The 25,606-nt window shown below is 37.3% G+C and overlaps 1 protein-coding gene across 1 annotated transcript in view; it reads right to left on the minus strand.

Annotated features, from left to right (window-relative positions):
* Positions 1 to 25,606, minus strand: part of SLC2A13 (solute carrier family 2 member 13) — a 389,333-nt gene that overhangs the window by 111,906 nt on the left and 251,821 nt on the right. Inside the window, exons 5-6 of the mRNA XM_025403622.1 lie at positions 11,339 to 11,502; positions 3,924 to 4,044 (exon numbers count right to left, since the gene is read on the minus strand). Coding sequence (XP_025259407.1) covers positions 3,924 to 4,044; positions 11,339 to 11,502 — 285 coding nt within the window. The remainder of the gene's footprint in view (positions 1 to 3,923; positions 4,045 to 11,338; positions 11,503 to 25,606) is intronic.

Consider the following 25,606-nt stretch of genomic DNA (forward strand, 5'->3'; position numbering starts at 1 on the left):
AAAAATGATAAAGGGGATATCAACCACCGATTCCACAGAAATACAAACTCCCATCAGAGAATACTATAAACACTTCTACGCAAATAAACTAGAAAATCTAGAAGAAATGGATAAATTCCTGGACACACACACACCCTCCCAAATCTAAACCAGGAAGAAGTTGAATCCCTGAATAGACAAATAACTGGCTCTGAACGTGAGGCAATAATTAATAGCCTACCAACTAAAAAAAGTCCAGGACCAGACAGAGTCACAGCTGAATTCTATCAGAGGTACAAGGAGGAGCTGGTACCATTCCTTCTGAAACTATTCTAATCAATAGAAAAAGAGGGAATCCACCCTAACTCATTTTATGGGGCCAACAACACCTGATACCAAAGCTTGACAGAGATACAACAAAAAAAGAGAATTTTAGACCAATATCCCTGATGAACACTGATGCAAAAATCCTCAATAAAATACTGGCAAACCGAATCCAGCAGCACATCTAAAAGCTTATCCACCATGATCAAGTGGGCTTCATCCCTAGGATGCAAGGCTGGTTCAACATATGCAAATCAATAAACGTAATAAAGCATATAAACAGAACCAAAGACAAAAACTACATGATTATCTCAATAGATGAAGAAAAGGCCTTTGACAACATTCACAGCCCTTCATGCTAAAAACTCTCAATAAATTAGGTACTGATGGGATGTATCTCAAAATAATAAGAGCTATTTATGAAAAACCCACAGTCAATATTATAATGAATGGGCAAAAGCTGGAAGCACTTCCTTTGAAAACTGGCACAAGACAGGGATGCCCTCTCTCAACACTCCTATTCAACATAGTGTTGGAAGTTCTGGCCAGGGGAATCAGGCAGGAGAAAGAAATAAAGGGTATTCAGTTAGGAAAAGAGGAAATCAAATTGTCCCTGTTTGCAGATGACATGACTGTGTATTTAGAAAACCCCATCATCTCAGCTCCAAATCTCCTTAAGCTGATAAGCAACTTCAGCAAAGTCTCAGGACACAAAATCAATGTTCAAAAATCACAAGCATTCTTATTCACCTGTAACAGCCACACAGAGAGCCAAATCATGAGTGAACTCCCATTCACAACTGCTTCAAAGAGAATAAAATGCCAAGGAATCCAACTTGCAATGGATATGAAGAACCTCTTCAAGAAAAACTACAAACTTCTGCTCAACGAAATAAAAGAGGACACAAACAAATGGAAGAACATCCATGCTCATGGATAGGAAGAATCAATATCGTGAAAATGGCCACACTGCCCAAGGTAATTTATAGATTCAATGCCATCCCCATCAAGCTACCAATGATTTTCTTCACAGAACTGGAAAAAACTGCTTTAAAGTTCATATGGAACCAAAAAAGAGCCCGCATTGCCAAGACAATCCTAAGCCAAAAGAACAAAGCTGGAGGTATCATGCTACCTGACTTCAAACTATACTACAAGGCTACAGTAACCAAAACAGCATGGTACTGGTACCAAAACAGATATAGGCCAATGAAACAGAACAGAGCCCACAGAAATAATACCACATATCTACAACCATCTGATCTTTGACAAACCCAAGAAAAACAAGAAATGGGGAAAGGATTCCCTATTAATAAATGATGCTGGGAAAACTGGCTAGCCATATGTAGAAAGCTGAAACTGGATACCTTCCTTACACCTTATACTAAAATTAATTCAAGATGGAATAAAGACTTAAATGTTAGACCCAAAACCATAAAACCCCTAGAAGAAAACCTAGGTAATACCATTCAGGAGATAGGCATGGGCAAGGACTTCATGTCTACAACACCAAAAGCAACGGCAACAAAAGCCAAAATTGACAAATGGGATCTAATTAAATTAAAGACCTTCTGCACAACAACAACAACAACAACAAAACTACCATCAGAGTGAACAGGCAACCTACAGAATGGGAGAAAATGTTTGCAATCTACTCATCTGACAAAGGGCTAATATCCAGAATCTACAAAGAACTCAAACAAATTTACAAGAAAAAAACAACCCCATCAAAAAGTGGGTGAAGGATATGAACAGACACTTCTCAAAAGATGACATTTGGGTAGCCAAGAGACACATGAAAAAATGTTCATCATCACTGGCCATCAGAGAAATGAAAATCAAAACCACAATGAGATACCATCTCACACCAGTTAGAATGGCGATCATTAAAAAGTCAGGAAACAACAGGTGCTGGAGAGGATGTGGAGAAATAGGAATGCTTTTATACTGTTGGTGGGACTGTAAACAAGTACAACCATTGTGGGACAGTGTGGTGATTCCTCAAGGATCTAGAACTAGAAATACCATTTGACCCAGCCATCCCATTACTAGGTATATACCCAAAGGATTATAAATCACGCTGCTATAAAGACACATGCACACGTATGTTTATTGCAGCACTATTCACAATAGCAAGACTTGGAACCAACCTAAATGTCCATCAATGATAGACTGGATTAAGAAAATGTGGCACATATATACACCATGGAATACTATGCAGCCATAAAAAACGATGAGTTCATGTCTTTTGTTGAGCTGGAAACCATTCTGAGCAAACTGTCTTAAGGACAGAAAACCAAACACTGCATGTTCTCACTCATAGGTGGGAACTGAACAATGAGAACACTTGGACACAGGAAGGGGAACATCACACACTGGGGCCTGTTGTGGGGTTGGGGGGAAGGATAGCATTAGGAGATATACCTAATGTAAATGACAAGTTAATGGGTGCAGCACACCAACATGGCACATGTATACCTACGTAACAAACGTGCACACTGTGCATCTGTACCCTAGAACTGAAAAGTATAAAAAAAAAAAAAACAATAAAAAGACTATGGAAGTCAGTAAGCCAATAATAAATAAACTTATCAGTAAAATAAAAGATGTGCTGTGGTGCCTATTTTCCAAAGGAACGCAGATCACAATTTGGAACCAATATATCTTACTCACTGTTGTAATGAATAGCCATCATCAGTTCAGCTCAGCTGGATGCTCTAAGTGAATACCAAGTGGAGTTTAGTGTATAATGTTTTAATTTCATATAGGATTGTATGAATTAATAAATCATTTACTCATTGATTTGAGACTTGCGTCCATCTATTTCAAGCTAAAGGAATATAAACTTTTTTTTAAGGCTAGGTCTTATTCTATCCATATGTTTTAAAGGGATTACTAGACTTTATGGTGGCTAAAATTCAGTTCAAAACTTTGAAGCTCTGCTGCCAAATATATTAATTGATGTGTCCAATCACTCAAACTTTCATTTATGTGTTCTCAGTCCATCTATCTGTTTGTCAGCTTTTAAATCTAATTATCACATAGTGATAGATGTAATGAGGTCTTAGGCCTGCAGCTAGCCATTATAACATTTTGTGTTTTTCCACCATCACTTTTTACTTCCTGATTCTCTGAAAGAGCCTCCGCACTGAGGCAAACCTTTTCTTCTGTTTAAATGAATAAGAGGATATCCATGCAAATCAGTACAAATTGTCAGAATATTCAGAGGGCATGTGCATCTTGTAAAAGTTTAATTACTGATTAAAGTTATTTATTTTGCTTGGAATATAGAGGTCACTGAATAGTATATGATCTAAAATAGCTTTTCTGTATTCCTGCTTAGATTCAGTATCAATCCCTAATTTTAATTTCCATAGAAACATCACCAAGATTGTGTCTAATAACTCACTGTTTCCTTAAATTCTTACACTCACACATCTGCACAAGCTGTTCCTTTTCCTGGGGGCCCCTCTCTACCACCTTTCCCATTTTCTTCCCTTCTTACATAAGACTGGATGCCTAGCAAGCTCCTACTCATCTCTACAACTTTAAAAAAGTTAAAAGCAAGCAAAAAAGTTACCCGAGTCATGTAAGCGAAGAAGAACATAATGAAATCTCACCTGTAGCTTGTGCAAGTGGCGTTCTGACCTGACGGAGTTATTGGCTGAAAAGTGATGCGTGGGGAAACTTGGGCTGATAGCACAAATCCCAAGGCAAGAATAATGAGTGCTACAGTGGTACCTTAAAAGAAAAAAAAAAAAAATTATATTAGAGAAGAGTTGACAATATTATTTTATTTTATTTTATTTATTTATTTATTTTTGAGACGGAGTCTCGCTCTGTCGCCCAGGCTGGAGTGCAGTGGCCGGATCTCAGCTCACTGAAAGCTCCGCCTCCCGGGTTCACGCCATTCTCTGGCCTCAGCCTCCCGAGTGGCTGGGACTACAGGCGCCCGCCACCTCGCCCGGCTAGTTTTTTGTATTTCTTAATAGAGACGGGGTTTCACCGTGTTAGCCAGGATGGTCTCGATCTCCTGACCTCGTGATCCGCCCATCTCGGCCTCCCAAAGTGCTGGGATTACAGGCTTGAGCCACCGCGCCCGGCCCAACAATATTATTTTAAAGCAGACTGGGTTTGGTAAAAATAAAACCAAAAAACAAACAAACAAAACCCTCTGAAAAAAAGTACCGTGCTCTATCTTCAATGGATTTAAAAAAAACAATGCTCCCAATGTATAAACAAATTATCAGAACTATTCACTAGCACATTCATGGTGAGACATGATGAGAGTGAAATTCAAAACAAATACATTTGCTAGCCAAACAGTAAATTGGTAATGATTTCTTAAAAGAAACCACACACACCTAGGATTCCTGAAAATCTCAAAATCAATTAATGTGACAACATTATTGAGTGCCTAACATATCAGGAAGTATGAAAGACAATAGATTTCCATCAACTGTTCCTTTTGATGCCAAGAAAATTCTTCTAATGACATTCAATCATGTAAGACTTAAATTGGTGAACCTTTTTAGTTTAACAAACGAGTTATTTCTAAAGCAGTTGAAAGAGCATGTTTTATTAAAATGGAGTAGCATTTTTTGAAGATTTTAAGGTACCAGAAATAATATATCACATGTATTCTTTTTTCTTTCTTGTTGGTATTTGAAAGTGAAATATTTGTTTTGATGCTAACATATAGGAATGGTGATTAAGCATATTACTTAAAAGAATAATTTTTGTGTCCCTGATAGACATCCTAATTGTAAATAAGGCATTTTTCAAGTTTCTGACTATTGTTTGAGTCACAGACATTGTGAGGATGAACGAAAAGGGTCATGGGAAGAATGGAGAAAGCAAATATGATGGAATACCATGCAGCTGTAAAAAAGAATGAGATCATGTCCTCTGCAGCAACATGGATGGAGCTGGAGGCCATGATCCTTGGCAAACTAACACAGAAATAGAAAACCTAATACTGCATGTTCTCATTTAAAAGTGGGAGCTGCATGATAAAAACACATGGATACAATGAAAGGAACAACAGACACCAGGGGATTACTTGAGGGTAGAGGGTGGGAGAAAGGAGAAGATCAAAAAACAGTTTATTAGGTATTGTGCTTATTTTCTGGGTGACAAAATAATCTGTACACCAGACCTATGAGATATGTGTTTACTTATATAACGAGCCTGCACATGTACCTATGAAATTAAAATAAAAGTTAAAAAAGAGAATATGGCTGTATTAGTGTGTACATCTTATTTGAATGAGAGAAAATAAGTTTAAAACATGGAATTTAGGAGGGCAGTTTAGTCATAGTTAAGGTTGATTCATTAGTTAAGCTTGGAGGGAATTTAAATTACGAACAAAAATATTATTCAAAATAGATTTTAAAAAGAACATTGAGAAGCACTGTGGAAGTACAACAGGGTACTATATAATAGTTGAGGTGTTTTTATTTAAGACATAGTAGGTGTGTGAAGCCAGGCATTATGGGTGCAGAGGTGACCTTGGGATCAGATGGCTATAGTTTTTAGCTAGCTTTGCTGTTTACTGACTCTGTGATCTTGGATAAGGGACACAACCTTTCCACAATTCAATGTTGTCTTTTGTAAAATAGGGCTTAGTGAAAATACTCACCTTACGGACTTATAGTGAATTTTAAATGTTATAATGTATTTGAAAGATGTTTTAATGCTATGACATATTAGCTATTATGCTATGATTATTATTACAAGCAGCAGCAGCAGCCACAGCAAACCTTCAAAATAACAGAACAAAGTTGAAGGATGGGGAAGATTAAAGAAAGGTCAGAAGTCTATTTCACAAAACCAGGCCAATAATGCAATAAAACTAAAATTACAGTTTGTTTAACTACTGTTGGCTTAAAATTCAAACCAGAAATAGGAATAGTTTGAGCCATTACTTTTCTCAAAAGACCATCAAGCCCCAAATTGAAAAACAGAAAAGAGATGTAATAGGTCTGTTATGAAGATCATACCTCTCTCCTCAAACAAAACAACCCAACCATGAGATTTACTGTTAGTCTGTCCATCAAAAATTCTGAGTCCCTATTTGCCCAAATTACATCCATATCTTATTGCCATGTAACAGGTAAGATTTTTTTTAAATCAGGAAACTTTGATATATTAAGATGTGAAGGAATGATGAGTCTCTTCTTTCATAACACTCATTAAATAACCTATCTCCATGAAAATGATAAACTCTAAGATGATATGCCTAGCGCATACCCAGTAAAGTTCAATTCTAGTGCCTGGCATATAAAGATTGAAATAAATATTGGCTGAATGGATGGACCACCATAGTATACATTTTTGCAATGTTGGCTATTTTTGAAAAAAAAAACAAAAAAAAACTGTTAAGACAATCCAATTAAAGTCATGAGGTTAGTATGGTATAACTATCCTAAACGAGGGTTCTGCAATATGGATAATATGACTCTACATCTATCTCTTAACAAGTCCAACCAACCTAAAAATTATGAGAAATAAACTATTGAAATAAACTATTCTGGATATACAAAATTCCTAAATAGGCAAAAGTTAACTCTTCTTATGCCAAATTTATCTTTATTTTGGCCCATTTTGGAGGAAAATATTTTAAAAAGCCAGCATTATACTCTTACTTTTGTTATTACAGATAGTGATGGTTCTGAATCCTGGCTTCCTGTTGGAAGCAAATGCCTGGATGTACCTCAACCTCTGAATCAGTCTCCAGAAGATCAGTACAAAATATCTGAGTTTTAAAGAGTTCCACAAGTGGTTATGATGCCAAGACAGGGCTAAAACCCCTATGACATGATAAGCTCCTTACAACAAGGAAATGGTATCTTAAATGACTTTATTTATAAAATAAATTTTTAAGTAATCACTTAGTCCTATCATCTACTCATATACACTGTTAAAGCACAAAATGATTTGAATTACCTTTTTCCTTATATTTAGTAAGTTACAGATGTTTTATCAATCATTTGTTAGTATTTAAAAACAATCTGGTTATTGTAAAGTTATTCATTATTACAACCTGGATTTGAGTCTAATACAAGAAGGCTTTGGATGAAAGAATTTTATCTGGTGTACTGTGTAGTTTTGGCATGTTCTTTATGTTTCAAGAGAAGAGTCTGTCTTAACCAAATACAGTGTTAGATTTTGAAATTTTGATATAATTTTGAAAATAAAAATATTCTCCACAGGAAGTGAAGAGTGCTGAATAAATAGCATTATTAAAAATATCTGATGTAATAATCAGTACCAGGTACAGTATTTTGCTTATTGGTAAATACTGAGAGAAACAAAATCATTTCTCTTCCCATGACTCTACTAGATGAGTAGTTTTCACACTTTGTGTGCGTAAGTATCACCTAGGGAACCTGTCTAAAGTGCACATATTTCAAGCCTCATTTTCAGAAATTCTAAGTTAGTAGATCTGGGTTAAGGCCCAATAATCCACGTTTTACAATAAGTACCCTTGGCAATTGTGATGAAGACAGTCTGTGAGTGAAGTTTTCAGAAATATACACTACCAAAACATGAGGGGGAAAAACACAATCTCTCTGGCTTTCTGATTCATTACCAATAAAGCTACAAAAATATAAATATTCCAATATTAAAAGAATCAAGAAGTTGTCACTAAATTTGTAATATTTACCAGAAAAGTCCAGTTCTCTGAACAAGCTTTGAAAATACAAAAAGATGGCTGGGTGCAGTGGCTCACGCCTGTAATCCCAGCACTTTGGGAGGCCGAGGCGGGTGGATCATGAGGTCAGGAGATCGAGACCATCCTGGCTAACACGGTGAAACCCTGTCTCTACTAAAAATACAAAAAATTAGACGGGTGTGGTGGCAGGCGCCTATAGTCCCAGCTACCGGAAGGCTGAGGCAGGAAAATGGTGTGAACCCGGGAGGCGGAGCTTGCCGTGAGCCGAGATCATGCCACTTCACTCCAGTTTGGGCAACAAAGGGAGACTCAGTCCCCCCCCCACCCCACAAAAAAAAAAATACAAAAAGTCCGACCACCAAAAATGTCCTACATTTAAAATTACTCGTGGACTACATATTTTGTATTTCTTTGTATAAAGAGTTCCTTTGCCCAAGCTTACATAGTTTTTATTTGTAGTCATCCTAAAAGAATGAATATCTAACAAAAAACCATCTTGACATAACATTTTTCGCTATTCTTAGTCCAATATAATAAAATAAATGATAATAAAAACACAAAACAGGGAATAATATTGAATCAAAGGTTAAACATTCTAGGCTATAGCCAATTTAAGAAATTTAACATAGAACAGTATGTTAATACTTAGTACCATTAAAATATCAAGTATATACCTACATATAAATGAATAAAACAAAAACACACCGAAATAAAAATACAACTAACGTAGAATCAATCAGTATAGGAATGTGAAAGAAAAATCTATTGTGAGTGAGGGTCACACTGGAGTAATACTAATATGTTACAAGGTTGTTAAGTGGTACATCTTCTTCTGAAGGTGTAAAAGTCCATTGGTCATTATCTTCTAGTAGGACCTATTTAATCACCGAAACTCAAGAACCACATGAATGGCACCAATTACTGTGTGTACAGGTAACAGAGGAGACCGGTGAGGCTTGTGACAAGAAACCAGGACTTCTACTTCTCAAACCATTGTAATATCCACTGTATCACTTTAATTGGCCACATAATAAGGAAATCAAATAGACTGTGTCTCTCAAGCTGGAGAAATCACTGTACAGTGTTTGTAGTGGACAGAACTGAGGCCTTGGTGGGTTTCAGCTGCAAAGAGAACGAGGCAGGAAAGAAAAGTGCCTATAGGTTGCTCATGAGAAGGAGACCCTGAAATCCCTTGGTGCTTCCCAAGGAATTGTCTTAATACTTCTTCTTAACAGTCAGGGATGGGCTCTGGGAATCCTTGGGCAGAAGACTTACACTGAGAGGGGAACACGACATAGGCCAGAAGAGTTCAGGAAGGTTCCTAGACTATGATGATGGAGGCTGCTTTTGCAGTAAGGTTTAAACAACAAAGGCTCACTCTTTGGTAACAATAATGCTGTGACAGCTAAAATGCTCTGAGCCCTTTACTCTCTGTGTCAGGTAGTATTTGAAATCCTATACATCTGTAAATGTGTTAAATCCTCATTACATCTCTGTGAAGTAGGGATGATAATTAATCCTCATTCACACATAAGGAAAGAGAACCTTGCCTAAAGTCACGCTATTCAAATCCAAACAGTCTGGGGCTCTACATCGATAAGGGCTCAAAAATCCTACAGAACTGATAAGAAAGCGTTTTACTGGAATACCAAATGAAGGAATACAGGTTGCTAGAAATAATGTTTAGTCAGTTTTCCCCAGATCTCAAAGGCCAAATCCCAAATTGAAGCAGCAATTAAGTTCTATTTTAAAAAACAGACTTCTTGAGGTAGTAATATACTGGAGTTCTATTTAAAAAGAAGGGTGTCATCCATTAAAAATATTTAAAAGCAGCTATTATCTCTTCTTAGCCTTCATCTGAAAATCAAGGGTCAGCAAATCCAATTTCCAGCCCACTGTGGGAATTTATTTTTAATACTTCACTGCCTGATGGTAATCTATCCTTTTGTTGAGAGTTTACTATCCTAACGAGACACCCCGCTTCATTGCTGGATAGCTCTGATTATTGGGAATATTTTTCTTGTATTAAGTAAAAATCTGTGTCCTCATAACATCTACTATCTGCTAAAATAAGATACCTGGTAGGCTTCCGTCTTTAATCTGTTCTCTAGGCTAAATATCTCTGGTTTCTTCAACAGGTTTATAAACATGGTTTTGAAACCCTTACTTGTCCCTCATTTTTATTCATTTACCTACTGTCTTAGTTCAGTAGGTATCCTGGCTGTAGGCAATCACCTTTGCCCCTTAATCAGACAATCTCTCACCTTTCCCTCAAACACTGATACTGCAGTTCAGCACACATTATTGGATTCAAGGGCTCCCACTGCTTAGGCAAGAAAAGAAGGTGAAAACATTCTACTCTTCCTTCTGGAATGAGGGCCAGGAGAGGGCAAGTATTTCCGATAACTGAGTTTGGAACTTAGAATGTATTTTCTCATCAAATCTGGGATGAGCGCCTGAAACAGTTCTATTAGATCAATGTTTTAGATATAATTTGATTAAAATAGAATTTAGTTAATACTGCCCTGGAAACTATATTTTAATGGAAAAATATATTCTCACTCCAAATAAACTTATAAAGGAGTTATTAGAGTGCAGTTAATTGTACATAGGAATGTACTTGCATATTTGAAAAAAATTAGAAAATTCTATCATGCAACCATGTAAAAACAATGTTAAAGATGTGGGTCTCATTCTATCAATGAAACAGTCCTTGTGTTACAGTGAAATAATAAATAAAATGGGCAGAATTTAAACGGAAAAGATACTTGGGAATTAAAAAAAAAAAAGGTTTTGCTTTATTTCGCTATCAATAAAAATACATTTAACCAACCAGAATTTACCCTGGAACTTAGGCTTGTTTCAAACACAGAAAGAGTCTGTCCCTGCTTTGTGAAGAAATTACATGGTTCTAATACTCTCCTGCTGAAAGATCTTTGAAAAAAAAATGCTCCAAATTTAATTCCATTGTATTCCAAATTTAAAAATATATCATATGTTAAAAAGTGAGTTTCTGAATCCAAAGTTTTAGTTTTTCAAGAAAGGATAGAACAGAAAACAATTTTTTTTTCACTTTTATACTTTTGAGTGGAACTCAAATAACAGAAAAATGTTACTCTCAGTAGATCAAAATTATTCTTGCAGTTTGTTTCTACTCACATTCTAGTTTCTAGTCACGTAACGTAAGAGTTGTTAAAAGCTCTTTTTTTCATTTTTGGTCTGGAAGGACTCTAATTTTCTTGTTGTTTGGCTGAGAAATCAATATTAGAAGTGGTGTAAGTATTGTATTTTTGAAGGTTAAACTTGAAGTTATTAGGAAATAAAGTTTATAATTGAATTCTTCATCCAGGCACCTACCTGCTAAACTACCAAAGGTAAGCTTTCTGCGGCCCACTTTCTCAACAAGCCAGACTCCCGCAAGTGTGAAAATGAAATTTGTGAAGGCTGTAACTGAAGCCAGCCATATTGCAAGTCTATCATCTTCAACACCAGACATCTGCAGAATGGTTGCACTGTAGTACCTGCAAAGCAATGAATAAAACAATTGCTATTGATAGTTACCCAAAGAAACAGGGTTATTCTGATAGAAAATGATGTATTCAACTTAAAAAAATAATACGGATAGCTACGGTAATAACATCAAATTAACATGGGAATTAATGCAAGCTGTTGAAAAGATCACAATATAAAGACTATGTTCAAATAAATTTATTTCGGAGTTTGGATAATCAAGAAAAGGCACCTGAGCAAGTAGAAAAGGTTGAAGACTTCCACAGTGATGCACATCCCACAAGTAGGGACAATGGCAGCTGGTAGTTTCACTAAAACTATCATAAACTCCAAGTCCATGGAATGAATCAGAAGTCATCATACACTGTGAATTAATGTCCTTAAAAGGCTGCCGTAGGAGAATGTAATATAATGGTAAAAATCTGGGACAAGTGAAGGAACTCCTCAAAAAAGACACAATGAGTAAGACAGTGTCAGAATGTATTTGGCATTGTGTAAAAAGATGAGAAACTGACATGAGGTCCATGAGAATCATTTATGTTTCCTGAAAAAGGGTACTCTGGTGAGCTAACGTCTCTAGTATGATTAGGCTCTATAGACTCATTTCATGCTAAGTGAACTCACTGGAGACTGGCTTTAAAAAGATAATGCCAGTTTGTTGATGCACAATGGAAGATATGTCTGGCACATTTAAGGATGACAGCTTTCTCACAAGACATTTCTTTTCTGGTGGAAACATTAATAGCTAAACCAGCTGATTACTTTAAAGTTAACCTGAAAACAAAGAAAGCAAAGTACTGCTGGTGAGCCACTGATGAAATGTGATAGAATTCAAACCTTAAAGACACATTCTGAACCATGGCTTTGCCCAGTTTTTCTTTTTTTTTTTTTTTTTTTGAGACAGAGTCTGGCTCTGTCACCCAGGCTGGAGTGCAGTGGCCGCATCTCAGCTCACTGCAAGCTCCGCCTCCCGGGTTCCCGCCATTCTCCTGCCTCAGCCTCCCGAGTAGCTGGGACTACAGGCGCCCGTCACCTCGCCCGGCTAGTTTTTTGTATTTTTAGTAGAGACGGGGTTTCACCGTGTTAGCCAGGATGGTCTCGATCTCCTGACCTCGTGATCCGCCCGTCTCGGCCTCCCAAAGTGCTGGGATTACAGGCTTGAGCCACCGCGCCCGGCCTGCCCAGTTTTTCAAGCCATTCTAAAACAAGTTAGCTTTACTCAAATCAGACAGTGGTCATCCAAGCAATATGTTAAATCAGGCTGGATATTTCCATAGTTAAAAATCTACAGTTTCTGAATATTTATCAATACCTTCATAATATTTCAAAAATCAAATCTGTTTTTAATATGTTTAAGTCTCATTGATTAACCAATGGCTTCTGTCTATTTTTTAAACTAATGATGATGGTTCTTATGTAAAATTTTAATACCGATATGGACTCATTCATCTTGAAAAAAAGTGTTTTCCTTTTTAAAATTAATAAATCAAACCTATAAATTAACTATGCAGCATGAAGGATGTGTTTTACTGATCACACTAAAAAGCATGCCAACCATTTTAAGACTGAATTCTGACAGCTATTGCAAAAAGAGAAATTCCCAGTGGAATTATTCCCATCATCATGAAAACTGCGAATGTTTTGCAGTCAGAGTGTAAAGTGATGATAAAAATTATGAAAACAATTCATTCCATTTGTGTAGTGTTTTATAGTTTCCAAGTTCTACCATATACATTTTCATAAAGACCTGTATGGCAATGTCAAACCTTACATGTAATCACTAAGAAACTAACATGAATACCAAATCTAAAAAGGCAGAAAATAGAAACATTGAGAGAAAATTCAAACATTTAAAGCCAAAAGAATTTGACATGTGTCATGCTACTAAGTTTCAGAGTCTTCACAATAATTTAAGAATAAAAATAGTTACATTGTGCAAAATAATTCTTCCAAATAGAGGCAGGGGAAAATTAAAACAGAAGCTATTTTGATGCTTTCATTTTTAATAAAATAAAACAATCAAATCACAAGTGTTAAATGAATAGAACAGAGAGTGGTATAAAACAGAATAAGTTGTCTAAATTTTATTTAAAATGAAAAATGTTACATAGCTATACAAAGTATTTTCAGTACTTAAGTTATAGAGTCAGAATGCAACCAAAAACTGACCTGGAATTCAGAAACCTGCATTCCAATAGCACTTCTGTGTCTTCTGGCCAGGTTAGGTAACATAATCACTTGTACACTGAATATTTATTTATTAAGTACCTAGTGTATAAGCTATGTGAATTACTAAGATCCCACAGATATGTTATTGAATCCTGTTGCTGCCCTCAAGAAGCACATAGTTTAATTTAAAAGAATGAAACGGAAAGACAATATTTTAATATCACAACACGTACAATTAATAGTGAGGCATAAAGAACAGAGCAAACAATTTATTTGCTGTAGAATATTCCTTGATTTTCCAGGGAATTAATGTTTGAGTTGTGCCTTGTCATAGAGGTTTGCCAGCAGGTCTGACAATGGGGGAGGGCATTAGAGGTCACCGAAATGACGTATCTGAAGGACCAAAGTACAAAATGGTACGCTGGGTTCACAGACATAAGTACTTCACCTTGGTTGAACATAGAATGCATACAAATGAGGGGCCGAGTACAGTGGCTCACACCTGTAATCCCAGCACTTTGGGAGGCCAAGGCGGGCAAATGACCTGAGGTCGGGAGTTCAAAGCCAGCCTGGCCAAGATGGTGAAACCCCATCTCTACCAAAAATACAAAAAATTAGCTGGGCATGGTAGCGGGCGCCTATAATCCCAGCTACTCAGGAGCCTGAGGCAGAATTAATTGCTTGAACCTGGGAGGCGGAGGTTGCAGTGAGCCAAGATCGTGCCATTGTACTCCAGCCTGGGCAACAAAAGCAAAACTCCATCTCAAAAAAATAAAAAAATAAAAAAAAGAACGCATACAAATGAGAAGTATGATGTAAGGCTATAGCAGAAACTTCTGTTATGGAGGGGACTTGAATGTAAGGACTTTGTATTGTAGGCAATGGGAAATCACAAAGTGGAGTTTAAAGAGAAATAACAGGATTCAATCTGTTCTATGAAGAGATTACTCCGGTGATAGCCAAGTGGGTGGACTGGAGGCCGACTGAACTAAAGGTATATTGTTCTGAAGCCTATTTCAAGTCATTATACTGGCAACAGGCAATTGCAGATTATCTGGATTAATGGAAAACAGTAAGAGGAGGGGCTGAAATTCACTGACAGCCTTGTATCTCCCTCTCAGCAAGAGCTGCGACTTCAGCCCACACTAAATTTTGTCCTTTACAGACTGCCTTGATTTTCATCTTCCTTTCTCTAAAACACTGATAAATATATTAGTTTGTGTTGCAGCCATGACAAATTACCACAAGGTTAGTGACTTTAAAACAAAACACATTTATTATCTCACAGCTCTGTAGGTCAGGAATCTGACAAGTGTCTCACTGGGGGTCAAAAATCACAGGTGTCAGCAGAGCTCTGTTCCTTCCTGGAGGCTCCAGGAAAAAATCATGTCCTTGTCTTTTGCAGCTTTTAGAGGTCTCCTAATTCCCTGGCTGGTGACCCCCTTCCTCAGTCCTCAAAGCCAACAATGATTTGTCAAGTCCCTCTCATGTTACTTCACTATGACCTTTGCTTTGCCTCCCTTGTGACTAGATTGGCTCCACTCAGAAAATCCAGAATAATCTCTTTAATTAAGATAAACTGATTAGCACATTTAATTCAGTCTGCACCTTAATTTCCTTTTGCCATGTAATGTAACATATTCACAGGCTCTGGGAACTAGGATGTGTATGTATGTCCTTAGGGGGACCATTATTCTGGCTATCACGGTAAACGTACTAATAAGCAGTAAAATAAACAAAAGCCAACAGTTATAATGAGAAGGAAGGAATGAAAGACAAGGACATCTACTCAAAAGGTAATCAGTTCTAGAAAAATCAGGCAATAACTACATTCTCTTTCATAGGGCAGGACATGACATATCTAGGTCAGAGCTATTCACAAACTTAATTTTAAAAGTCAGGTCATGGTCTTATGAAAAGATATATTTAACTTACATTTACAAAGTACATTCCAATGTTTTCATAAATAATGATGTCAGCCAACTATTTAAGTAATGAGCTACCTACCACTGTGTTTACAATCTTCTAAACCTTTATGCAGTAGTTTGCATTTTCAAGGAACTGTATTCATTCAAAAGTTGCACAAAGGCATAAGGGAACCTTCTTATGCATAAAAGAACAATATGAACAACTGAAAAAGGCTTTCTTTCCTTTTTAGACTCAAAGCAGGCATACCCTCTCCTTTCAAAGTCATTTTATAATATCTATCAGACAAACTATCATCTTCTTCAAAGATTCCCTGGGCAAACTTTGGTCATCTCACACATACTATCTCTTCCCCAGAGTGAAGTTGTAAGGTTTGCAACTCTCTGTAGACATTTAAGGACAGCCAAGGCCGGAACTCTACATGCATTGGTATCTTAGAGATTATGTGACACTCAGCTTCCAGTCCTAAATTTTAAATCTAACTCACACAAAACAAAAACATATAGGCTTTGGAAATGACAATTTATCCTCATGCTGACTTTTAATTAGCAATAAAAGACTAAACATGAGTACTTCATATGCTTAACAAAATACATCTACTAAGTTCCTATTTGAACAAAGCACTTCCTAGGAATTTCTCAAAAAGCTATCTTTTTCACTATTACTTGCATTATAGAATTAACAGTAAAATAAGTGTCTGCTGGATTTATTGAATTTATCTACTGTAAACTTTTGAGAAGAAATTAAGAATAATTATCCTAAAAAACACCTGATAGACTTACTAAATTAAAAATTAAAGACTGATAAGAGAGAGGTAGAACATGAAGATAATTATATGAAAACCTTGGCTGTATAAACACTACGAGTTAGCTCTAAAATTCCTGGCAGCCAAGGCAAAATAGTAAACATTTTAGAAAATTTTAACTGTTTGACAAAATAAAATGTATCAGCTCATAATAAAGACAAATTTTTGCTGGCATGGGACTATAAAGACATTAATTTAATAAATAAAAGGGATATGGAACATATTCTTCCTGACAAGAGCCAGTCTAAGTAGGACAAATTAACTGTTGACTTACTCAATACTCTTATAGGCCATATTCATATTGTGATATAGGCCAAGTTACATGAGAAAGTATGGAGTAGTAAAGATTTCCATTATCTAAGTTATGTTCTTTAGCTCTTTTAGTTCCTAGTGTTACTTTTTTTTTTTTTTTTTGGTACAATATGCCAAAGTACATTGACTACAGAGAATTTAAAACGCCATTACATTAAAAGGTTCTTTTAACTAAAAAGAATTATATTTTCCTATTGGGAGACTGTTTATACACTCAAAAACAAGGATAACTGTATTAGTCTGTTCTATGCTGCTATAAAGACATATACTAGACTGGATAATTTATAAATAAAAAGAGGTTGAATGGACTCAAGAGTTCCACATGGCTGGGGAGGCCCCACAATCATGGTGGAAGGCAAAAGAGGAGCAAAGGTATATCTTACACAAGGGCAGGCAAGACAGAGTGTGCAGGGCAACTACCCTTTACAAAACCATCAGATCTCATAAGACTTACTCCCTGTCACAAGAACAGCATGGGAAAATTCTGCCCCCATGATTCAATTACCTCCCACTGAGTCCTTTCCATGAAATGTGGGGATTACAGGAGCTACAATTCAAGAGGTGATTTGGGTGGGGACACAGCCAAATCGTATCAATAACTCTCACAAGGGCATCCACTTAAAGGTTAATTAGTTCCAGAAAAATTTAGGCAATAACTATATTCTCTTTCATAGGGCAGAGGATGACATATTTAGATAAGAATAATCTACAAACCTAATTTTTAAAAGTCAGGTCATGGACTTGTGGAAAGATACACTGAACTTACATTTAAAAACATGCGAATTCCAATGTTTACAGACATAATGATATCAGCCAACCATTTAAATAATGGGTTACCACTATCTTTACAATCTTCTAAACCTCTATGCAGTAGTTTGAATTTATTCTCAAAAAATACATCATATTTTCCATCTGATATAATTTGGATATTTGTCCCTGCCCAAATCTTATGTTGAAATGTAATCCCCAGTGCTGGAGGTGGGGCATGGTGGGAGATGTTTGGATCATGGAGGCGGATCCCTCAAGGTTTGGTGCTATCTTCATGATGTGAGTTCTCATGAAATTTGGTCATTTAAAAGGGTGAGGCACCTCTCCCCACCCACTCTCCTACTGCTTGCTCCTGCTTTTGCCATGTGATGAGTCTGCTTCTCCCTTGCCTTCTGCCATGAATGCAGGCTTCCTAAGGCCTCCAAAGAAGCTGAGCAGATGCCAGCACCACTCTTCCTGAAAAGCCTACAAAAGAGTAAGCTAATTGAACCTCTTTTCTTTATAAATTACCAAGTCTCAGGTATTTCTTCAGAGCAGTGCAAGAACAGCCTAATACAGAAAGTTGATACCGGCGGGGTGGAGGGGGGGCATTGCTATAAAGATACTTGAAAATGTGGAAGTGACTTTGGAACTGTGTAATGGGCAGAGGTTGGAAGAATTTGGAGGGCTCAGAAGACAGGAAGATCAAGGAAAATTTGGAACTTTTAAGAGACTGACTAAATGGTTGTGATCAAAATGCTGATAGTGATATGGACAGTGAAGTCTTGACCACCGAGGTCTCAGGTAGAAATAAGGAACTTATTGGGAACTGTAGCAAAGGTCACATGTATTATGCCTTAGCAAAGAACTTGGCTGCTTTCTGTTCATGTCCCAGGGGTCTGTGAAAGCTTGAGCTTGAGACTGATTACTACAGTATCTAGCAGAAGAAACTTTTAAGCAATGAAGCATTCAAGAAGTGGTCTGTCTGCTTTTAACAGCTTATTCTCAGATGAGGAAGCAAAGGAATTACTTAAAGTTGGAGCTTATATTTAAAAGGGAGGCAGAGCATAAAAATTTGGAAAATTTGCAGCCTGGCCATGTGGCAGACAAAGAAAAAGCTTTTTTTGGGAGAGGAATTCAAGCATGCTGTGGAGTAACCACTTGCTAGAGAAATTTGCATAACTAAAAGGAAGCCAAGTGCTAATAGCCAAGACTATGGGAAAAAAGCCTTGAAGGAATTTCAGAGACCTTCACAACAGGTCTTCCCATCACAGGCCCAAAGGCCTAGGAGTATAGAATGGTTTTGTAGGCCAGCCCAGAGCCTACTGCCCTGTGCAACCTCAAGACACTGCTCCCCACATCCTGGCCACTCCAGCTCCAGCTGTGACTCAAAGGGGCCTGCCTAGGTACAGCTCAGGCCACAGCTCCAGAAGGTGCATAACACTTGGTGGCTTCTACATGGTGGTAAGGCTGTAGGTGTGCAGAATGCAAAGTGAAGAATGCTTGGCAGCCTCTGCCGAGATTTTGGAAGACGCGTGAGAAAGCATGGGTGCCCTGACAGAAGCCTGCTGCTGGGGCAGGGCCCTCACAGAGAACCCCTACTAGGGCAGTGCCAAGGGGAAATGTGGCATTGGAGCCCTCAAACAGAGTCCTCTGTTGCCTAGTGGAGCTGTGAAAAATGGGCCGCCATCCTCTAGACCCTAAAATGGTAGATCTATTGGCAGCTTGCACCCTGCACCTGGAAAAGCCATAGGCATCCAACTTCAACTCATGACAGCAGCCCTGGGGACTGAACCCTGCAAAGCCACAAAGGTGAAGGTGCCCAAGGCCTTGGGAGTCCAGCCCTTGCAGCAGTGTGCCCTGGATGTGGAACATGCAGTCAAAGGAGATTATTTTGAAGCTTTAAGATTTAATTACAGCCCTGCTGGGTTTCAATCTTTCATGGGGCCTGTAGCCCCTTTCTTCCTTTCTTTTGGCTGATTTCTCCCTTTTGGAATGGGAATATTTGTTTACCCAATGTCTATACCCCCCGTGTATCTTGGAAGTAACTACTTTGATTTTTATTTTACAGGCTCATAGGTGGAAGGGATTTTCCTTGTCTCATATGAGACCTTGAACTTTTGAGTTAAGCTGGAATGAGTTAAGACTTTGAGGGATCATTGGGAAGGCAAGATTGTATTTTGCAATGTGAGAAGGACATGAGATTTGGAAGGGGCCAGAGGAGGAATGATGTAGTTTGGATATTTGTCCCCATGCAAATCTCATGTTGAATTGTAATCCCCAATGCTGGATGTGAGGCCCGGTGGGTGTGTTTGGGTCATGGGACAGATTCTTCATGGTTTGGTCCTGTCTTCATGATAGTGAGTTCACACAACATACAGTCATTTAAAAGTGTGTGGCACCTCACCCTGCACTCTCTCTCTCTCGCTTGCTCTTGCTTTTGCCACGTGACGTGGCTGCTCCCCCTTTGCCTTCTTCCATGATTGTAAGATTCCCGAGGCCTCCCCAGAAGCTGGGCAGATGCCAGCACCATGCTTACTGTAAAGCTTGTAGAACCATAAGCCAAGTAAATCTCTTTTCTATATAAATTACTCAGTCTTAAGTATTTCTTTATAGTAATGCAAGAATGGCCTAATATATCATCACATGGAAAATACATCGATATCTTTAAAAGAAAAATGTTTTACTCAAGATACAAACATCTTAAGAACTATTTTTTTAAATTATTAAAATTTTCAAACATATTTTCATGTATTTGGTACACTGAGAAATCCTCTTTTTACATGCAAGACATAAAGCCAAAATTAAAAGTTAGAAAAGTAGAAATCACAATTGCACATATTTCATAGCAGTGATTTGAGCTAACATACTAGTGAATTGTATCATACTACCATTAAATCAAGCAATGATACAAAAATCATAGAAACCTGCAGAAAGTTTACTTATTAATCACACTTAATATATTATAAAATAATTTTCATAATTTAAATAATTTTATTAGTCTTTTTGGAAGAACAAAGAAGAAAATGTGCCAATGGAACTTATAAGGGATTTCTACATATGTCAATGTTGTCAACGTGACCTACCCTCTGCCTCAGAAGTGAGTCCCCTCACTCTGGCTTCATACCTCTGGGGACCTCAGGAAAGACCAATTACTTGTCTCACCTAGCTCAGCCACATCACTGACTTTCCTTTAAGCATCGTGGAGAACAATGAAGTAAGCTCTCTAATCTGAACTTGAATTCACCAATTTGCCATATTGACCTATAAATTATTTCTATAAAATACATGCCCCACTGGACATTGAACATATGGGACTTCGCATAGGCTCACATTTCCTATTTGTTGAACTGTATGTATAACAAGTTACATGTGATTGTTCCCAAACCTGTTTATGCCTGTCATTGTAATTATATAATTCAATCAAATATTACATAAAGCAACAAAACATAAAATACTAAAAGAGAGTTGTTGCATTAAAAACAAAACTTCATGCTTTGGAAAAAGCCAGTAAAGGCTGAGTTATTTTAAAAGTTGTGTGGGTAACACAACCATAAAAAATTAGGGATAAGACAGAAGTAAAAGTCTAGAAAGATTCTGCCCTTGGGCTTCTTTATATGTGTCTTTTAGTTCTGGTTCTACTTGAAGGCCTGGAATTCATAGATGACAATATGGGTGTGGTTTATGTAAGAAAAAAAATCTGGAAGCTCAGTGGATATGATGAATTATTGTACAACTAGAAATAAAATGTTTAAGCTAGGTATGCATCATTTCCCCATGACTGTCTTTTTCAGTTTACTAAAAAAGTGCTGATTCTAATCTTGTCAGACAATGCTTTTCACCTCGCCTCATCATGTCTCAATTCTCTGCTTATTTCAGCAACAAGAAGGAGTCTAAGGCTTTCAGATGACCTATTTATACCTGGCCATTTACCTCCACACTAACGTGGTAACATTCACTAATTTGACCCAATCATCCTCTCATCTCAGCCCTCCCACACTCTATTTCTGTGCCCTGTGAACTAAGTCTAGACATGAGGTATAACCTTCTTACAGCTTAGATCCAGAGGCTAGGCTGTTTTCTCTCATATTTTAGATACCTCTGGGCCTGAGGAGTGGGAGAGGAAGAAAAGAGGGGCAAGAAATGACTGTACTATCCTCTAATTCTTACTTAGTTGTCTGTCCAATTTCTGGTTACTATTCATTCAATAGAGATTTCAGTACTGGCCTCACAAGTTTCTTCCCCACTCGTAGCCCTGTATCATGATTCTTGGTGACAGTGGCATCAACATGGACCACCCACACAACATCTGAGTCTCTTTTAACTGTCCTACCACCAAAATCCTTTAAGTATCTTGCTTTCTGGCCAGCACAGCCTACTCTCAAGGCTCACTTACTTGAATTCCCCACTGACACAATATGTCACTCTCATGTAGACTTTATTCCAGACACTGCTTCTTTTTTGTTACTCATCATCACTCATTCCTGCCCCTTACCCACAACAGTACTTACTATGTAAATGCTTTATATTTCCCTAACCAGAAGGTCTCAGATATTGGTGTACTACAGAATCTCCTGAAAGACCTGTTCAAAAACACAAGACTATTAGGCCCTGTCCCCAGAATTTCTGATTCAGTAGGTCTAGAACCAAGAATTCGCCTTTCCAACAAGTTTTCAGGTGATGTTGATGTTGCTTTGAAAATTACTTCCCCAAAACATTGCTACCATCATTTTCTTTTCATCATTCTCAAATTCCCTAGCCTGTTAACCCTTTGTTATACTTAGGTCATAAATTCCAACTCTTCCTATATCCAGTTATTCTTCTACTCTGCATTTACATCTAGCAGCTGAAAGGGTCTCGAGAAAAACACAAATTATCCTTACTTGAAATTTCCGAAGATGCACACTTTCCAACTCTCCAAAGGATGCTTTCCTAGCATCTCCCTTCTTTCCACTATCCCAATCTATGCAGCCTCAGGTGAAATCTTGCCTAATACTCACCAAGAAGTGTGAGCAATCAGATGGGTGCTCCCCTGCCTCATCACCATCAAATCTACCAACATACCTAATCAATCTACATTGATTCACAAATATCAATCAACACTCGAACACCTCTCTTCTAAATTCCTTCTTTAGGAAGGCATTTGCTGCTAGAATTATTACTCTTTCCTTCTACTTTTCCCCAGAATTTTATCTGTACCTCTCTTAGTAACACACACCACGTTTTTTCTGGTATTAGAATTACTTAAATACACATCATATTTCTATTTCTATCATATTTCTATAAACTCCCGAAAGAATAATCTATGTGTGTTTCACTCTTGCAACTACCAAAGCAGGCTTATGAATATTTTTTAGACACTTAGTGTTTATTTACACAAATGAATGGGTTCATATGGCTTTCCACCTCTTTTTTCCCTTATTTATTTTTACTCAGATATAATTCACATACCATAACACTTTACCCTTTTAAAGTATATAATTCAGTGTTAAGTATATATGATTAAATTTTAATCTCTTTAATAATTGTAATAGGTAATGCTCATAAGAAAGCATTCAAAGATTCCAAAGGATTAAAGAGATTAAAAAAAAAAAAGTCTCTGGAGCAGGATGTAAAGGAAAGGTGGAGTGTGTCTTAGTTTTTGCTGAATACACCCCACCACCATCGCTCTCCTGATTTAGCTGCACTCCTTTCTACCTCACTGCCACCTTGAGTTCCCAGGTGCCCTCAAGGCTGGAGAATACTACATCAGAAAAATGACTACATATGTCTTGGGAGCTTTTGATCCAAACAATGATACAAACTAGTCTTTTCTTCCATCATTTATTGTCTCAAAAATTCCAAGCTGTGTCCATCTAACACCTCATTAAAGCAAACAGGAGGGAGAAAGGTGACAGTTTATTTAAAATTCTTCTCAGGAGGCTTAAGAGCCTGAGTGTTAAAAAAGGGCAGGTCATGGCATTTACTTCCAGAAAAACATTGCTCTTGGCACTGACTCTCAAAAGGGAATTAAGACAGTGTTTTATTTTAAGTTGTAACGGCTTCAAAGCTTCACTTGTAAGTAAAACTTTGCAAGAACTTTCACTCTATATAAAAGCAACATTTTATAGCTTGGTCACAAAAATGTGATTATGCAAATATATGTAGTTTTATGCACATTATTTATAACTCTGAATCTCTATGGAATCACAAACTGGGAAAGAGGTCAGGAACATGCAGGATGAAGTGAAAACAGCAAAATACGGAAGTATATTCACGTAGAATCTCATCTATTAAAAATAATCACAGAAAAATAAGGCAAATCCATCAAAACGTGTAGACAGACTACCTCCTGGTGGTGAGATTTTGATGCCTTTTCCTCTTTACACATTTCCAGTTTCCTATAATAAGCATATATTATTTAAAAGTTTTGTTTGAAGTGTTAGTATTTTGTAGACTGGAAAATGTCATACATTGTATTCAGGCACCATAAGCCTCCAACTCTGTAAACTGAATCTATATTTTTAATGTATGTATTTATGTAGAGATGGGGTCTCACTATGTTGCCCAGGCTGGTCTCAGACTCCTGGCCTCAAGTCACCCTTCTGTCTCAACCTCCCAAATTTCTGAGATTATAGGCATGAGCCACTGGACCCAGCCAAACTAAATCTAATACTATTTTAAGTTAAACAAACATGAAATTATAATCATAAGGAACTTACATATATGTCTTCAGAAAATAAAAGACCCTTGAATTTTTTCCTTCGCCAAACTTAGTATTTTCTTAAATTAAATAATCTATGTCCTTTACCCCTGGGTGCCTAAAACACTACAAATAAGTCACAGTAATAAATTACAAGCCTAACTATTCAATTAAACAAATATTTAGACATTTTTGTAGAAAATAAGTACCTCATGGCCAAATGTCTCAATAAGATGCAATTAAGATACACTTATTCAGGACCCACTATGTGCCAGATGTAGCAGAAGATACAAAGACAGTATCTGGGGACTGTTCAGGGAGGGTGGGAGCCCATAACACTGAGGGTGACAGCCATGCACATAACAAGGACACACTGGTGGGCTGAGTTCTATGACAGCAGTAAAGGTAAAGAGCTGCTGGAACATGAAGGCAGTGATGAGCTCCACCTTACAGTCCAAATAGTTAATCAGTGATGCCAATTAGCTACAGTACTGTTGCTCATGTCCCACATTTGAAAACAATACAAAGGGGCAAGGAATTCAAGATGCAAGTTATCACAGGGTTTAGCTGGAGAAAGCATTTAAAATCAGCCAAGGATCATACACGGGGAGAACTGGAAAGAACCAGAAAGACTGTAAGTCATAAGTAGGATGACAAACATCTATTCAGGTGCCTGATTAGAAAAACTGTAGTGGCAGAGACAGGTATTATAGACAGGAAGGAATTTCTTGATTTTGACTTCCTACATGACAATGATATGAATTGTGACTAAATTTAAGAGTTGCCTTTCAGGCAGGGGGTTGATGATGAAATGGAAAAGGAGCTCTGTCCACTGCAGCTCATGAGGCAAAAAAAAACTGAGTAGGGAAGAAGGATCACTGGAGGAATAGGAGGCTAGGAAGGTCAACAGGACTGCCAGTTCCCAAAGATTGAGGAAAACACAGACTAACCTCACTTGAAATTCCTTACTCTCTCAAATGAATGCTTTCATCTCCCGATGAAAAGAGTGGGCTTGTAGAAAAACAGAGAGTAGGTGAAACAGAAAGCAACAATGCAAACAAGGTGCTAAAGTAATGGGCTTTATTCAGTTATCTAACATGTAAGAAGCACAGAGAGAATCTCTGTACCAAATATTGCATATTTGCTATATTTTTTCCTCAATCCCCGGTTCTACAATGTGGATGAAGGACTTCTATGGCATGGCTTACCTGTTCTAGACATCAAAACCAGTAACTATGAGTTCCAATCATTACAATAAACTTTCTCCGAAAAGATAAATATTAATGAGCATTATATTACCACCAAAGCACCCAGATAAAAATTCTCTCTGGCCTTAGTACATAGGAATTCTTGTCCTTCTCTGAGGAATTAATTTGCTTCTACCTCGTGAATCATGGAATAAAACATGTCTTCCCTTTTGTACTAACTGCTAAAACATTTAGAGCAACATGGTTCTCAAACTTTAGTTTGAATC

This window comes from Theropithecus gelada, chromosome 11 (genome assembly GCF_003255815.1).
Source record: "Theropithecus gelada isolate Dixy chromosome 11, Tgel_1.0, whole genome shotgun sequence".
NCBI lineage: Eukaryota > Metazoa > Chordata > Mammalia > Primates > Cercopithecidae > Theropithecus > Theropithecus gelada.